At 53.3% G+C, this 17,180-nt stretch overlaps 1 protein-coding gene across 1 annotated transcript; it reads left to right on the top strand.

Annotated features, from left to right (window-relative positions):
- The first annotated feature begins 4,194 nt into the window (after nt 1-4,194).
- Nucleotides 4,195-5,977, top strand: LOC128839513 (unique GC organizer UGO-like). The gene is made up of 2 exons (XM_054032570.1): nt 4,195-4,298; nt 5,446-5,977. Exons 1-2 carry the CDS (start codon nt 4,283-4,285, stop codon nt 5,919-5,921), a joined length of 492 nt encoding a protein of 163 aa, XP_053888545.1. The 5' UTR covers nt 4,195-4,282; the 3' UTR covers nt 5,922-5,977.
- The last annotated feature ends 11,203 nt before the right edge of the window (nt 5,978-17,180 follow it).

The raw sequence follows: 17,180 nt of genomic DNA, 5'->3' as shown, positions 1-17,180 counted from the left end.
ATGTATAAGCAGGAGTGATCTAAGCAAGACATGAGAAGTAATTCTTTCACTCTACTCCGCGCTGATTAAGCCTCAACTGGACTATTGTGTCCAATTCTGGGCGCCACATTTCAGGAAAGATATGGACAAATTGGAGAAAGTGCAGAGAAGAGCAACAAAAATGATTAAAGGTCTAGAAAACATGACCTATGAGGGAAGATTGAAAAAAATTGGTTTGTTTTGTCTGGAAAAGCGAAGACTGAGGGGGGGACATGATAACAGTTTCCAAGTACTTAAAAGGTTGTTGCAAGCAGGAAGGAGAAGAGTGTTCTTCTTAACCTCTGAGGATAGAACAAGAAGCAATGTGCTTAAATTGCAGCAAGGGCGGTTTCGGTTGGACATTAGGAAAAACTTCCTAACTGTCAGGGTGGTTAAGCACTGGAATAAATTGCCTAGGGAGGTTGTGGAATCTTCATCACTGGAAATTTTTAAGAGCAGGTGAGAAACACCTGTCAGGAGTGGTCTAGATAATACTTAGTCCTGCCATGAGGCAGGGGACTGGACTAGATGACCTCTCGAGGCCCCTTCCAGTCCTATGATTCTATGATTATTCTTATCCAGCCTTCTTCCAAAGTAAATAGTAAGTTCCCCACTTTTCTCACTAAAAAATAAAAACAGTCTTAATCCTACATTGGAGTCATGACTGTATAATGATTATTGACATAGTAAAAGCAAACATTGGGAAAGCTGTTTGCAGTGTAGCAAATTGTGGGTAATACAGTGTCTTTGCCTAAGGGTATCTTTACAGTATGTATTGAAAGTAGGTATGGGTGTGTTTGTGTGGTTACACTTTAGAATACTTTTTTTTTTAGAATATTATTTACAGTTATGTTAAACATTGTAGTTACAAAATTACTGAAAGTCATTTGCAGTGGTGTTACCTGCACATAGCCCAGGGATTTAAGAAAAACAGAGAACTGATTCTCTGTAGATACTCAACATACAGGCTACCTTTAAAATATTAATAGCAAGAGACATTACAAAGGTGCTAGAAAGGAGTCTCCATAATCCAGTAATTTGTTTTTACCAGTGGAGAAAGGTGGGAGTGGGATTATCTCTCTTGAACTGTTCAATTACACTGAATATATAACATGCCAGCTGCTTTAACACACAATCTAGAGAAATGAAAAACAAGCAAATAGTTGTGGCAGGTCCAGACTTGTCTGAAACATGGATACTGCTGTTGATGACATGTAGATTCATCCCTGCTCAGGGATACAACAGGGCAGCTTGTGTTCTCAAAACCGCTAATCCTGAGGCTGGCTGTGGCTAGTTCAGTCCTAATAGCTGCTTTAACTTGCATCTGACTGATCAATGCCCCATGGGCCTCATGGTAGCTAGCAAATAGCCAGGGTATAGGAACACTCCACAATGCCGCTTCTCCGAGGGTTTTGTAGAAGGTGGTGGTCTACATGCTATCTGGAGTACTCGTAGGAAGGAGTGCAGCTGCAGCTATGAATCAGGCCCTGTATGCTCTTTCAGAACAGCTGGAGAGGGCAGGACACTGCCACATCCGTTTGTTGGGCTGTGGAAATAATGGCACACACACCCACCACCACCCTCCGACCAGATAAAGGAAAGAGAGACCAGATCCTCATAGAAAACATCACAGACACTTAGGGAGTGAAGAGAAGTTTCATGTATCTGAGTAGACATGATATGAGGAGAGAATAATAAGACTGGCACTTTTCAGCTTGGAAAAGAGACAGCTAAGAGGAGATATGATTGAGGTCTATAAAATCATGACTGGTGTAGAGAAAATAGACAAGGAAGTATTGTTTACTACTTCTCATAACACAAGAAAAAAGGGGTCACCAAATGAAATTAATAGGCAGCAGGTTTAAAACAAATAAAAGGAAGTATTTCTTCACACAACGCACAGTCAACCTGTGGAACTCCTTGCCAGAGGATGTTGTGAAGGTCAAGACCATAATAGGGTTAAAAAACTAAATAAATTCATGGAGGATGGGTCCATCAATGGCTATTAGCCAGGATGGGCAGGAATGGTGTCCCTCGCCTCTGTTTGCCAGAAGCTGGGAATGAGTGACAGGGGATGGATCACTTGATGATTACCTGTTCTGTTCATTCCCTCTGGGGCACCTGGCACTGGCCACTGTCGGAAGACAGGATACTGGGCTAGATGGACCTTTGCTCTGATCCAGTAGGGTCATTTTTATGTTCTTAGACAGAATTCTGACCTGAGTTTAAAGAGATGGAATTGTATACATTGCATGTCTTAAGTTTACCCTTTCCCTGGGCTTTGGCTTTATTAATAACTTAAATAACAGCAATAAATTGAACCAAAACTTACTTTCCCTACTTAGCTGTGGCTAGGGTGTTTCCTGGAAAAACTCCCATCCGAGCAACTCCAACTACTCTAGTATCCTCATTGGAGCTAATGGACTCCAAGTACTAGTATGACTCATCAGCAATTACACCTCATCTTCATGCTTCATGTTAACAAATAATAGAAGAGACAAATCTTGAATTATATGTAGGGTCCTAAAGTTTGCCAACCACACTACCAAAGTCAAACACCCCAGTTGTTTTGAATAAAACCTTGCATGCCAGCGGCTTTTTTAGAGACCCTTGCTAAACAATACAGATTAAAGTGGGTCTTGCTTTTACTGTAACATTTATCATGTTTACACAACATTAAGTCACAGTGATCTTTAATCACTTTGGATAGCATGAACTTTTCATCACGGCAATCGTGTTGATATACAAAATACAATAACTTCTGGAAATAAAAGGTCATCAGAAAATCTTTGTCTCTTCCAAGTCCTTTTGACTATAAGGATTATTCTCTTTACTGTTGGAATAATAAGGATTATATTTCACCGAAGTCTGCAGCACATTATCCATCTCCTTCTTTTATGCCCCAAGAGAGGTTATTCCAGATTTCGTAGAATTCTAAGACCAAAGAGGAGAAACGTAGATTCAGATCTGTAGGCTATGTGTTTAAGTTTGTATGAAATGAAATGAGCAGGAGACAGCTCATGACAATAAGTCTGAGAGGTAACGCTAAGGTTGGCTCTCGTGAGGTTACTAGAAACTCTCAGTGTAAATCTAGTAAAATCTTGCTAATCCTCACTTTAGGTAAACTTCTATAAATCCACATGGAAAGCAGATTTGCAGGTGTGTGAGTGTCACTGAAGCATGTGCTTCCTGTGCAGGTGCTGTCATTTTCCCTGTGTGTTGTATCTCCCTTGGCTTTCAGGACCTGAATCAGTGCTAGAATGCTTAGGGCACAATCCTTCAAACACCTAATGACATGGGTAACTGTATTCAGGTGAATCACATGCTTAAGTATTTGCACGAACAATTCTTACTGAGGCCTGGTCTACACTACGACTTTAATTCGGATTTATCAGCTTTAATTCGAATTAACCCTGCAACCGTCCACACAACGACGCTATTTATTTCGATGTAAAGGGCCCTTTAAATCGATTTCTGTACTCCACCCCGACGAGCGGAGTAGTGCCAAAATCGATTTTAGCGATTCGAATTAGGGTTAGTGTGGCCGCAATTCGATGGTATTGGCCTCCGGGAGCTATCCCACAGTGCAGTGCATCATTGTGACCGCTCTGGACTGCAATCTAAACTCGGATGCACTGGCCAGGTAGACAGGAAAAGCCCCGCGAACATTTGAATTCCATTTCCTGTTTGCCCAGCGTGGAGAGCACAGGTGACCACAGATAGCTCATCAGCACAGGTAACCATGCAGGCTGATAATCGAAAAAGAGCACCAGCATGGACCGTGAGGGAGATACTGGATCTGATCGCTGTATGGGGAGAGGATTCAGTGCTTGCAGAACTTCGTTCTAAAAGACGAAATGCAAAAACTTTTGAAAAAATCTCCAAGGGCATGATGGAGAGAGGCCACAATAGGGACTCAGATCAGTGCCGCGTGAAAGTGAAGGAGCTCAGACAAGCCTATCAAAAAACAAAGGAGGCAAACGGTCGCTCCGGGTCAGAGCCGCGGACATGCCGCTTCTACGCCGAGCTGCATGCAATTCTAGGGGGGGCTGCCACCACTACCCCACCTGTGTTCGTGGATTCTGGGTCGGGGATAGTCTCATCAGCGACGCCTGAGGATTCTGCCGATGGGGTAGAGGAGGAGGAGGATGAGCTTGCAGAGAGCACACAGCACTCCATTCTCCCCAACAGCCAGGATCTTTTTCTCACCCTGACTGAAGTACCCTCCCAAGCCTTCCAAGCCAGTACCCAAGACTCTGACCCCATGGAAGGGACCTCAGGTGAGTTTACCTTTTAAAATATAAAACTTGTTTTAGAAGCAAACGGTTTTTAATGATTACTTTGCCTGACTTTGCATTCGCGGTCAGTTCAGCTACTGGAAAAGTCTGTAGCTACTGGAAAAGTCTGTTAACGTGTATGGGGATGGAGCGGAAATCCTCCAGGGACATCTCCATGAAGCTCTCCTGGAGGTACTCCGAAAGCCTTGCCAGAAGGTTTCTGGGCAGTGCATCCTTATTGCCTCCTCCATGGTAGGACACACCACGCCATGCTTGCAGCAAGTAATCTGGTATCATTGCCTGACAAAGCCTGGCAGCGTATGGTCCTGGTGTTTGCTGGCATTCAAGCAACATCCGTTCTTTATCTTGTTGTGTAATCCTCAGGAGAGTGATATCACTCCTGGTAACCTGGTTGAAATACGGGAACTTAATTAAGGGGACAGAGGTGGCAGTTCCTATTCGGCTGTTTGCCTGTGTCTGAAAAGAAATCCTTCCCTGAAGTTAGCCAAGCGCAGGGGGGGAATTGGCCCAGAGCTTTTCGCATTAGGCTAGCAGGGATCTTCCCTGTTACCAGCCACGCGGTGGGGGGAGGGGTACCGTGATCATCCCAGAGAATTCATGGCGGGAGGGGGGCGGCGGGGGGGGGGGGGGAGGTTAGTTTGGTGCCTGCAGGGATCTTCCCTGATACCAGCCACGCGGTGGGGGGGAGGGGTACAGCGATCATCCCAGAGAATTCATGGCGAGGGGGGGGGGGTTAGTTTGTTTTCTGGTGCTGCTGAATGTTAACAGAAAAACCGCAGCACTCTACTTGCCTGAAGGGGCCCAGACAAGCCCCCCCACACTGCCCCCCCCCCCCAAACTGGCTTAGATTGGCCAGGCTTCTGCAGCACTCTACAAGCTATGCTTGGTATGTGGGAAAGGAGGGCAGAAGCTTACCATGGCCGCATGCAAGCCGAATTCTGTTGCCCAGACCTGTGATCTCTAGCAGCAAAGCCACAGGCACTCAGCATTAAGAGGCAAAATGCGACCTTGCACAGAAATCACATGTGCTATGTAATGTGAATAGTGTTGGTCACCGTGAAAGAGTATAAGCATTGTTCTGCAAAATGTAGCTTTTAAAACAATTCTCTCTTTTTTCCCCTCCCTACAGCAGCTGCAAATTCCTCAAGCCTCCCCCCTCCATCCCGAAGGTTATCACAGATAAGGCGTCGTAAGAAGAAAACGCGAGACGAGATGTTTTCTGAAATTATGGAATCCAGCCGCAGTGACAGAGCTCATGTGAATGAGTGGAAGGAAACAGTTTCAAACTATAGGAAAGAAGTCAGTGAACGTGAGGAGAGGAGGGACCAACGTGAGGAGAGGAGAGACGCTCGAGATGAGAGGTGGCGGCAGGAAGACCAGAGGACGAAGGATGCAACGCTGGGGCTGCTCCGGCGTCTGGTGGAGGTTCAGGAACGGCTGCTGGAAAACAGACTGCCGCTTCAGCCCCTGTTCCACCCTCCCCCCTCCCCATGTTCCGTATCCTCCTCACCCAGATGTGTAAGAACTCGGGGGGGGGGCAGGCTCCGTACACCTTCCCATTCCACCCCAGTAGACAGCCCAAGCAAAAGGCTGTCATTTTTTTAAGCTTTTCTTTGTGGCTTTTTCCTTCCCAGCAATCCTCCTCCCAAATACCACCCGGGTTCCCTCCCTCTTTTTCTAATCTATTAATAAAGAATAAATGATTTTTAAATGATAGTGACTTTATTTGGTTTGAAAGAAAGCTGGGGGAAGGGGCAGGGTGGGTTCCTTACAGAAAACCAGTCAATAAAGGGGGCGGGTTTTCATGAAGGAGAAACAAACAGATATTTCACACTGTACCCTGGCCAGCCATGAAACTGGTTTTTAAAGCTTCTCTGATGCACAGCGCTTCATGGTGTGCTCTTCTAATCGCCCTGGTGTCTGGCTGCGCGTAATCAGCAGCCAGGCGGTTTGCCTCAGCCTCCCACCCCGCCATAAAGGTCTCCCCCTTACTTTCACAGAGATTGTGGAGCACACAGCAAGCAGAAATAACAATGGGGAGATTTCTTTGGCTGAGGTCAGAGCGAGTCAATAATGAATGCCAGCGACCTTTTAAACGGCCAAATGCACATTCTACCACCATTCTGCACTTGCTTAGCCTGTAGTTAAACAGCTCCTGACTCCTGTCCAGGCTGCCTGTGTATGGCTTCATAAGCCATGGCATTAAGGGGTAGGCTGGGTCCCCAAGAATAACTATGGGCATTTCAACATCCCCAACGGTTATTTTCTGGTCCGGAAAGTAAGTCCCTTGCTGCAGCCCTTTAAACAGAGTAGTGTTCCTGAAGACGCGAGCGTCATGAACCCTTCCCGCCCAGCCCGCGTTGATGTTGGTGAAACGTCCCTTGTGATCCACAAGTGCTTGCAGCACCATTGAAAAGTACCCCTTGCGGTTTATGTACTCGGTAGCTTGGTGCTCCGGTGCCAAGATAGGGATATGGGTTCCGTCTATTGCCCCACCACAGTTAGGGAATCCCATTGCAGCAAAACCATCCACTATAGCCTGCACATTTCCCAGAGTCACAAACTTTCGTAGCAGCACCTGAGTGATTGCTTTGGCTACTTGCATCACAGCAGCCCCCACAGTAGATTTGCCCACTCCAAATTGATTCCCGACTGACCGGTAGCTGTCTGGCGTTGCAAGCTTCCACAGGGCTATCGCCACGCGCTTCTCAACTGTGAGGGCTGCTCTCATCTTGGTATTCTGGCGTTTCAGGGCAGGGGACAGCAAGTCACAAAGTTCCATGAAAGTGCCCTTATGCATGCGAAAGTTCCGCAGCCACTGGGAATCGTCCCAGACCTGCAACACTATGCGGTCCCACCAGTCTGTGCTTGTTTCCCTTGCCCAGAATCGGCGTTCCATGGATAGAATCTGCCCCATTAACAACATGATCTCCAAAGCTCCGGGGCCCGTGGTTTCACTGAATTCTGTATCCGTGTCCGTGTCCATGTCCTCATCATGCTTGTCGCTGCGCTGCCGCCGCCGCTGCCTCCTCGCCTCGTTTTTCTGGTCCTGGCTGAGCATAAACTCCACGAGAACACGCGAGGTGTTTACAATATTCATGACTGCTGTCTTGAGCTCAGCGGGCTCCATGCTTGCCGTGGTATGGAGTCTGCAGTGTTCACCCACCCAGGAAAAAAGGCGCGAAAATGGTTGTCTGCCGTCCGTTGCTTTCATGCAGGGAGGGAGGGAGGGAGGAGGTGAGGCTGTACCCAGAACCACCTGCGACGATGTTTTTTGTCCCATCAGGCACTGGGATCTTAACCCACAATCCCAATGGGCGCGGGAGACTGCGGGAACTATGGGATAGCTATGGAATTGCTACCCACAGTGCAACGGTGCAGAAATCGACGCTAGCCCCGGTACTTGGATGCACACCACCGAAGTAATGTGCTTAGTGTGGCCGCATCCATTTCGACTTTATACAACCTGTTTTTCAAATCTGAATTATCTAAATTCGGATTAATCCCGTAGTGTAGACATACCCTGAGTGTATACAGGAGTATGTCAAAGCACACTATGGACATTTTAGTGTGCATTAGCAGGGTCCACAGGGGCATTTAGTGCATGGCAGGCTAGTGCATTGTAGATTCATACCCCAGCTTGCCATGCACTGACCACATAGACAGGCCCTCACTGTGTAGACAAGCTCTGAGATTTTTCTCTTCATCCCACCTGACTCCTCTTTCCACTGCCGCTTTGGTACTGCTGGAGATAGGAATGACATCAGTCTACCACTGTTCCCATGGCTCTATAAAAGAAATGAAGCCCCTGGTCTGGAGTTGGATGAGAATCTGATATGGCACTTTGACATTTGTAGATCTCAGAGAGCTCTACAAAGGTGGTGTAGTGAGTCGGTGTGGCTCCCCTCCTGCCCAGAAGAGGGAGCACCCTTGCAGGCACCTGAGTGGGTGGAGCCACCACCGCCTGTTCCCGCCCCCTGGAAGTCAAGGGGCGGGACAGGAAGTATAAAGGCCGGCCGCCGGAGCTCAGTCAGCCCCCAGCCACCGCAGGGAGCAGACGTGCGGCAGGGAGCTCCCTGCTGGGAGACCTCCGGGGCCCGAGGCCAGTGCCCTGACTGGCTGGATCTGCCCCGGGCCCACTACGAGGAGGAGCCGCCGGAACCCGTCCGCTCCCGTCGCTGGGAGGAACCCTTAAAACCCCCCCACACTAACCCTGAAGGCGAGACTGCACCAGAACCCCTCCGCCCCTGCTGTTACCCGGAGGAGCTGCCCGAGTGCAATTGGCCTGATTTCTCTACGGAGCTGCCGGACCTGCCACCAAGCCCTGGCCGAGAGGAGCCCATGCTGGTGGACTGGCACGGGCCCGGTGCCACGAACGAGGTAGGCCCTGTGGGGGAACCTGGAAGTAGCCCGGGAGTAGCCGACCCCGGTCAGGCTGCAGACACATGTGAGCCAATGTCAGTGTGTTTCGGTCAGGATACCCCACTGACCAGCAGCGGCAGTAACCGCTGCTAGGGCCCCGGGCTGGAACGCAGTGGAGTGGGTGGGCCTGCGTTCCCCCCTGCCACTCCCGCTCACAGGTGGCAGGCTTCCCCCTCACCCAACGCTCAGCTGTACGAGTCTGGGCGTACCCCAGCTGTTTGCTTGCTCAACCCCTGCACCAGAGGGCCTGAGCTGTAACTGTGTGTGCCCCGCCCTGATCCAGGGCCTGGGCTCCCTAACTGCTTGCTTGCTCAGCCCCTGCACCCAAGGGCCTGAGCTGTAACTGTGTGTGCCCCGCCCTGCTCCAGGGCCTGGGCCTACAAAACAAACGGCGTTGTTTGCTCAGCCCCTGCACCAGAGGGCCTGAGCCCTGAACTAACGGTTGCCTGCTCAGCCCCTGTCTGAGGGCCTGAGCCCTGAGCTAGCTGTTGGTTTTGCTCCGCCCCTGCACCGGAGGACCGGAGCTTCTGAACTAACTGGCTGTTTATTCCAGCAGTAGTGAGTCGGTGTGGCTCCCCTCCCGCCCAGGAGGGTCGAGCCCCGGCACGGACCTATTACACGTGGCGCCCAATGTGGGGCGACGAGCCCCTACCCCTGTGAGAAGGGGCTAGAGGGGGAGTGGCCATTGCCCCCCCTCCCCCCGTTCCAATAAGGAATGGATATGGAGCGGTTGTTCCAGTTGCTTACGGAGAGCCAGGAGCGGCAGCAGACGGCCCAGTTGCAGCAACAGCAGGCCGTTCAACTCGCACAGCAGCAGCAGCGAGATGCCGCCCAACTCCAGTTACAACAGGAGCAGCACACGGCCCAGCTTGAGCAACAGCAGCAGTTGATGCGGAGTTGGGGAACCAGCTGCAGCAGCTGCTGGTTACGCTCCCTCGCCCCGTGGCGGGGCCAGCGGGGGAGACTGCGGAGATGCCGCGGCTAGCTGCCCCCCTTCGGCTGACTAAGATGGGCCCGGACGATGACCCGGAGGCCTTCCTGGTGGGTAGCCCTCGTCGCCGGGTGGACCAGGGACCAGTGGGCTACCCTCTTAGCCCCCTATCTGACCGGGGTGGCCCAGGTGGCCTACTGCGGATTGGCGGCCGAGGAAGCCCAGGACTATGACCAGGTGAAGGCCGCGATACTGGACGCTCTTGACATCAGTCCCGAGACCTTTCGACAACGGTTCTGGAGCCAGACTTACCCCGCCGGGGCCCGACCGCGGGTAGTGGCCCAGACCCTAAAAGAGGCCTGCCGGCGGTGGTTGCAACCCAACACCCGGACGGCCGAGGTGACGACCGAACAGGTTATACTAGAACAGTTTATTCACACTCTACCCTCCCAAGGGCACGCCTGGGTGCTCCGCCACCGGCCGGCGACGCTGGCCATGGCGGTGTCGCTGATGGAAGATTTCCTTGCCGCCAAAAATGCAGTGGGTCCCACCTTCCGACACCCCAACACCGGGACCGAACCAGCCCACGGCGAAAGGAAAGGGGAACCCCCGAGCGAGCCACGGCACCCCGAACCCAGGCCCGACTCCTGCCGCGAGCTCCGGACCCGGCACACGGAATCGGCCCCTCGGACAGGGCCAACGGCCCCGGGCCAGGGGCTCCCAAGGGCTCGGCGGAGCCCCCCCCCCCCGGAGCCCGAGCCGAGTGGGGCCCCGGAGCAGGCGACCTGAACTCGGTCCCTGTTTCGGCTGTGGGAAGATGGGGCACCTCCAACGAGACTGTCCAGAGATGGATTGTAGTTATGGACAAGTGTGGGCGGGCCACACTCGAGCCCGGCCAGCCATTAATCCCAAGCTGACAGTCCCGGCGGCCGTTGGGGGGCGGACTACCCAGGCTTTGATCGACTCTGGCTGTGACCAGACGTTGGTCCGTAAGGAGCTGGTACCGCAGAGCGATACCCGCCTCGGGTGCATCCATTTACAGTGTATCCACGGGGACGTCCAACCCTACCCCAGTGCCTGGGTCCCCCTAACGATCGCGGGTGTCACCCGGCATCTGGTGGTCGGGGTAGTTCCCCACCTCGCATATCCCGTGATCCTGGGTCGGGACTGGCCAGCCTTCGAGGAAGTCCTACGTTCCACGCCGGCCCTGGAGGCCGATCGGCTAGGGTCCTTATCCGAGACCACCGAGCAGGTCTCGGCGACCAAGGTAGACGGCGCAGACGAGGTGGGGCAGCAGCCGGAGCCCACCCCTCAACCCCGCTTCGACACCGACTTCTGTCGGAACCAGCGAGCGGACCCTACCCTCAGCCGCTTCTACGAGCAGCTCGCAGCAGTGGACGGGAGTATTGTGGACCCCCAGCAAGCCACCCAATGGCCCCACTTCGAGCTGCGCCGAGACCGGCTCTACTGCGTGGACCGTGACCCCCGCACCCGGGAACCACAGACCCAACTGTTGGTGCCCCTGTGTCACCGGCGGTCCGTAATGAAACTAGCCCATGATGTGCCGGGCACCTGGGGCAGGAGAAGACCCTCGCCCGGATCCTGGCGCGCTTCTTCTGGCCGGGAGTCTACCAGGAGGTGAAGAAGTATTGCGCCTCCTGCCCAGACTGTCAGTTGGTTGCTCCGCCCGGGGTCCCCAAGGCGCCCCTGGTCCCCATGCCGTTGATGGAGACGCCCTTCGAACAGGTCGCCATGGACTTCATGGGCCCGCTCCCGAAAAGCGCTGCGGGTTTTCAATACATTCTGGTTCTGGTGGACTATGCCTCCCGATTTCCGGAAGCCATCCCTCTGCGAAGTATTACCACCCGGACTATCGCGGGGGAGCTGCTGAAGATCTTCGCGCGGGTAGGACTGCCTAGGGAGATCCTAACCGACCAGGGGACGAACTTCACTTCCCGACTGTTACAGCAGGTCTGTGCCCTCCTTGGGATTAAACAACTCCGCACTTCCGTTTACCACCCGCAGACGGATGGGTTAGTGGAGCGGTTCAACCGCACTCTTAAAGGCATGTTGCGGAAATTCCCAGCAGAGGACCTCCGCCACTGGGACCAGTTCCTTCCGCCCTTGCTGCTAGCCGTCCAAGAAGTCCCGCAAACCTCGACGAAATTTTCCCCATTCGAACTGCTATATGGGCGCAGACCACGGGGCCTCTTAGATCTGATGCGAGAAACTTGGGAACAATCGGCCTCCCCAGCCCAGGGCCTCTTAAAATACGTTCTCCAGTTGCAGGAATACCTTACCCAGGCCGGGGCCCTGGCACCCGAGAATTTGAGGACGGCGCAGGAGCGACAGGAACGGACATATAACCAGGGGGCCCAAGTCCGGGAGTTTCAACCCGGGGACCGAGTCCTACTCCTCCTACCGTCCAGTGAATCAAAATTGTTAGCCCGCTGACAGGGGCCTTATGACGTAGTGCGCAAGGTGGGTCCTGTCACCTATGAGGTACGGCAACCAGATAAACGCAAGGGGACCCAACGATATCATGTGAACCTGCTGAAATGGTGGCATGACCAGGAGGGCCTCTTAATTAACCCGTGCCTGCCCGAGCCGGAATTGGGACCCTGTGTACCCTCGACAGACGACACCCCGGCACCCCTGCTAGGCAAATCGCTCACTGAGGAGCAAAATAAACAGGCCAACTGCCTCCTGCAGGCCTTCAAAAAGACCTTCACGGCAGTACCGGGCTACACATCCCTGGTCAAGCACTCGATCCAGACCGAGCCTGGGAAAGTGATCCGAGAGACGACCCGGCCCCTGCCATATTGGATGCGTGACGAGGTCGAGGAGGAAGTAAGAGCCATGCTGGCTCTGGGCGTCATTGAGCTGTCCTAGAGCAAGTGGCGCAGCCCGGTGGTCCTGGTGCCCAAGCCAGATGGCACCCGCCGCTTCTGCATCGATTTCCGAAGGGTAAACGCCATCTCGCACTTCGATGCTTACCCGATGCCTCGCGTGGACAAGTTACTGGGCCGCCTGGGGGAGGCCCAGTATATTACCACCCTGGATCTCAGCAAGAGCTATTGGCAGATTCCCCTCGAAGAGACCTCGAAGGAGAAAACCGCCTTTGCCACCCCGACGGGGCTATACCAGTTCACCCGGATGCCGTTCGGTCTCCATGGAGCCCCGGCCACCTTCCAGCGACTGATGGATCATCTCCTACAGTCCCATCATGACTATGCGGCCGCCTACCTCGATGACGTGGTCATCTATAGTCGCCGCTGGGAAGACCATCTGCCCCAGGTCGCGGCGGTCCTGAGGTCCCTGTGACAGGCGGGTCTGACCGCCAACCCCAAAAATGTGCCGTATTGCCTGGCAAGAAACCACCTCTCTCGGCTATACGGTCGGGGGCGGGCGTGTCAAACCCCTCGTCGGAAAGGTCCAGGCTCTCCTGGACTGTCCCACCCCAACGACCAAACGACACGTTTGGCAGTTCCTGGGCCTCGTTGGATATTATCGATGGTTCGTCCCCCAGTTCGCGTCCATCGCCGCGCCCTTAACTGGGCTCCTGACTAAGGACCGCCCCCGGCAGGTACAATGGTCCCCGGAGTGTGAGGCCGCCTTCCGGACACTTCAGAAGTACCTCTGCCAGGAGCCGGTTCTATATAGCCCGGATTTTAATCGCCAATTCATCCTTCAGACCGATGCCTCCGAGGTGGGGTTGGGGGCAGTCTTGTCCCAAGAAGTGGATGGAAAAGACCACCCCGTGCTATACCTCAGCCGGAAGCTATTCCCCCGAGAGAGGAATTACACAGTCGTGGAAAAAGAGGCCCTCGCCGTGAAGTGGGCCTGTGATGCCCTCCGCTTCTACCTCCTCGGGGCACTGTTCACCCTGGTCACGGACCACGCCCCCCTCCGGTGGCTGACGCGTATGAAGGACAATAACGCCCGCATTATGCGTTGGTACCTGGCCTTGCAGCCCTATGCGTTTACTGTTCAGCATCGGGCTGGCAAGGACCATGCAAATGCGGACTTCCTATCCCACATCGGGGAGATGGAAGGATCTGGCTCCGGTACGCGGGAGCCAGTCTTGAGGGGGGGTGTGTGTAGTGAGTCGGTGTGGCTCCCCTCCTGCCCAGAAGAGGGAGCACCCTTGCAGGCACCTGAGTGGGTGGAGCCACCACCGCCTGTTCCCGCCCCCCGGAAGTCAAGGAGCGGGACAGGAAGTATAAAGGCCGGCTGCCGGAGCTCAGTCAGCCCCCAGCCACCGCAGGGAGCAGACGTACGGCAGGGAGCTCCCTGCTGGGAGACCTCCGGGGCCCGAGGCCAGTGCCCTGACTGGCTGGAGCTGCCCCGGGCCCACTACGAGGAGGAGCCGCCGGAACCCGTCCGCTCCCGTCGCTGGGAGGAACCCTTGGAACCCCCCCTCACTAACCCTGAAGGCGAGACCGCACCAGAACCCCTCCGCCCCTGCTGTTACCCGGAGGAGCCGCCCGAGTGCAATTGGCCTGATTTCCCTATGGAGCTGCTGGACCTGCCACCAAGCCCTGGCCGAGAGGAGCCCATGCTGGTGGACTGGCACAGGCCCGGTGCCACGAACGAGGTAGGCCCTGAGGGGGAACCTGGAAGTAGCCCGGGGGTAGCTGACCCCGGTCAGGCTGCAGACGCATGTGAGCCAATGTCAGTGTGTTTCGGTCAGGATACCCCACTGACCAGCAGCGGCAGTAACCGCTGCTAGGGCCCCGGGCTGGAACGCAGTGGAGTGGGTGGGCCTGCGTTCCCCCCTGCCACCCCCGCTCACGGGTGGCAGGCTTCTCCCTCACCCAACGCTCAGCTGTAGGAGCCTGGGCGTACCCCAGCTGTTTGCTTGCTCAGCCCCTGCACCAGAGGGCCTGAGCTGTAACTGTGTGTGCCCCGCCCTGATCCAGGGCCTGGGCTCCCTAACTGCTTGCTTGCTCAGCCCCTGAACCCAAGGGCCTGAGCTGTAACTGTGTGTGCCCCGCCCTGCTCCAGGGCCTGGGCCTACAAAACAAACGGCGTTGTTTGCTCAGCCCCTGCACCAGAGGACCTGAGCCCTGGATTAACTGTTGTCGGCTCAGCCCCTGCACCAGAGGGCCTGATCCCGGAACTAACGGTTGCCTGCTCAGCCCTGTCTGAGGGCCTGAGCCCTGAGCTAGCTGTCGGTTTTGCTCCGCCCCTGCACCGGAGGGCTGGAGCTTCTGAACTAACTGGCTGTTTATTCCAGCAGTAGTGAGTCGGTGTGGCTCCCCTCCCGCCCAGGAGGGTCGAGCCCCGGCACGGACCTATTACAGGTGGGTAAAGTATTTTACATATGGGAGGAAAAGAGGCCCAGACCAATGTAGTGACTTCTTCGAGATCACACAAAAAAGGAATTGGCAATAATCTCCACCCTCATGTTGAGAAGTGGTATGTATGGAGGAGAGATCTTAGCATGGGAGTGGTGCAATCTTACCCCACTACTTCCAATCCCTTACTCCTTTAGCAGCAGCAGGCAGGAGAAATCATCCGGGAAGAAGAAGAGCACATTATATGCCCCAAGTGTAGTCATCTGTTTGTCTCCAGGTCCATGCTGGTCATGGTGTGTGATAGCCCCACTTGCCTTCCCGTCAGCTTTTGGTAATCCACAAACCTCACCAATCCACACTGAGTGTCCGGCCCATAAGAGCAGAGTAGTGACTTTCTACCATATAGCCCACAACTTCAAAAGAACCCACCATTTGTTACATGCACAGATGCCTCAAGGAACACGGACAGCATCGCATTACAAATAAAATATGAGCCTTCCAATAGCTTCATTCAGCCTTATAGTTCTATGAAGCACAAGGATAGGAGCCCCGTATATGCCTGTTAGACAGCTGTAGGAATGTTTTACATCTTTCAAAGACTCATCACCAGGCACCTACTTCACTGCCCCAGCACAGCTCAGGCTCATAGAATCATAGAAGATTAGGGTTGGAAGAGACCTCAGGAGGTCATCTAGTCCAATCCCCTGTTCAAAGCAGGGCCAACACCAACTAAATCATCACAGCCAGGACTTTGTCAAGCCAGGCCTTAAAAACCTCTTAGGGTGGAGATTCCACAACATCCCTAGGTAACCCATTCCAGTGCTTCACCACCCTCCTAGTGAAATAGTGTTCCCTAATATCCAACCTAGACCTCCCCCGCTGCAACTTGAGACCATTGCTCCTTGTTCTGTCATCTACCACCACTGAGAATAGCTGAGCTCCATCCTCTTTGGAACCCTCCTTCAGGTAGTTGAAGGCTGCTATCAAATCCCCCCTCACTCTTCTCTTCTGCAGACTAAACAAGCCCAGTTCCCTCAGCCAGTCTTCGTAAGTCATGTGCCCCAGCCCCCTGATCATTTTCCTCCGCTGGACTCTCTCCAATTTGTCCACATCCTTTCTGTAGTGGGGGGCCCAAAACTGGATGCAATACTCCAGATGTGGCCTCACCGGTGCCGAATAGAGGGGAATAATCACTTCCCTCGATCTGCTGGCAGTGCTCCTACTAATGCTGGCCAATAAGCTGTTAGCCTTCTGGGCAACAAGGGCACACTGCTGACTCATATCCAGTGTCTCATCCACTGTAACCCCTAGGTTCTTTTCTGCATAACTGCTGCTTAGCCAGTCAGTCCCCAGTCTGTAGCAGTGCATGGGATTCTTCTGTCCTAAGTGCTGGACTCTGCACTTGTCCTTGTTGAACCTCATCAGATTTCTTTTGGCCCAATCCTCCAATTTGTCTAGGTCACTCTGGACCCTATCCCTACCCTCCAGCATCTCTACCTCTCCCCCCAGCTTAGTGTCACCTGCAAACTTGCTGAGGGTGCAATCCATCCCATCATCCAGATCATTAATAAAGATGTTGAACAAAAGCAGCCCCAGGACCAACCCCTGGGGTACTCCGCTTGATATCAGCTGCCAGCTAGACATCGAGCCATTGATTACTATCTGTTGAACCCAACAATCTATCTAGCTTTCTATCCACCTTATAGTCCATTCATCCAATCCATACTTTTTTAACTTGCTGGCAAGAATATTGTGGGAGACTATATCAAAAGCTTTGCTAAAGTCAAGATATATCACATCCACTGCTTTCCCCATATCCACAGAGCCAGTTATCTTATCACAGAAGGCAATCAGATTGGTCAGGCATGACTTGCCTTTGGTGAATCCATGTTGACTGTTCCTGATCACCTTCCTCTCCTCCAAGTGCTTCAAAATGGTTTCCTTGAGGACCTGCTCCATGATTTTTCCAGGGACTGAGGTGGGGCTGACCGGGTTCTCCTTCTTCCCCTTTTTAAAGACGGGCACTATATTTGCCTCATAAAAACCATAAGTGAGCTCAGAGCAGTGTACTGCAGGAGGACAGTTTGAGAACTACTAGGAGGAATGGTGTTGATGTCTAAGTGAGTTAAACTGCAGATTTGTTCTTTGTCATTCATTAGAAACATCTTTTTTGTTTAATAAAAGTCAAACAGAATTTTGTTAAGGAAATCC

The sequence above is a fragment of the Malaclemys terrapin genome, chromosome 6 (genome assembly GCF_027887155.1).
Source record: "Malaclemys terrapin pileata isolate rMalTer1 chromosome 6, rMalTer1.hap1, whole genome shotgun sequence".
NCBI classification, from domain to species: Eukaryota; Metazoa; Chordata; order Testudines; family Emydidae; genus Malaclemys; species Malaclemys terrapin.
This window is presented reverse-complemented; position numbering and strand designations above follow the sequence as displayed.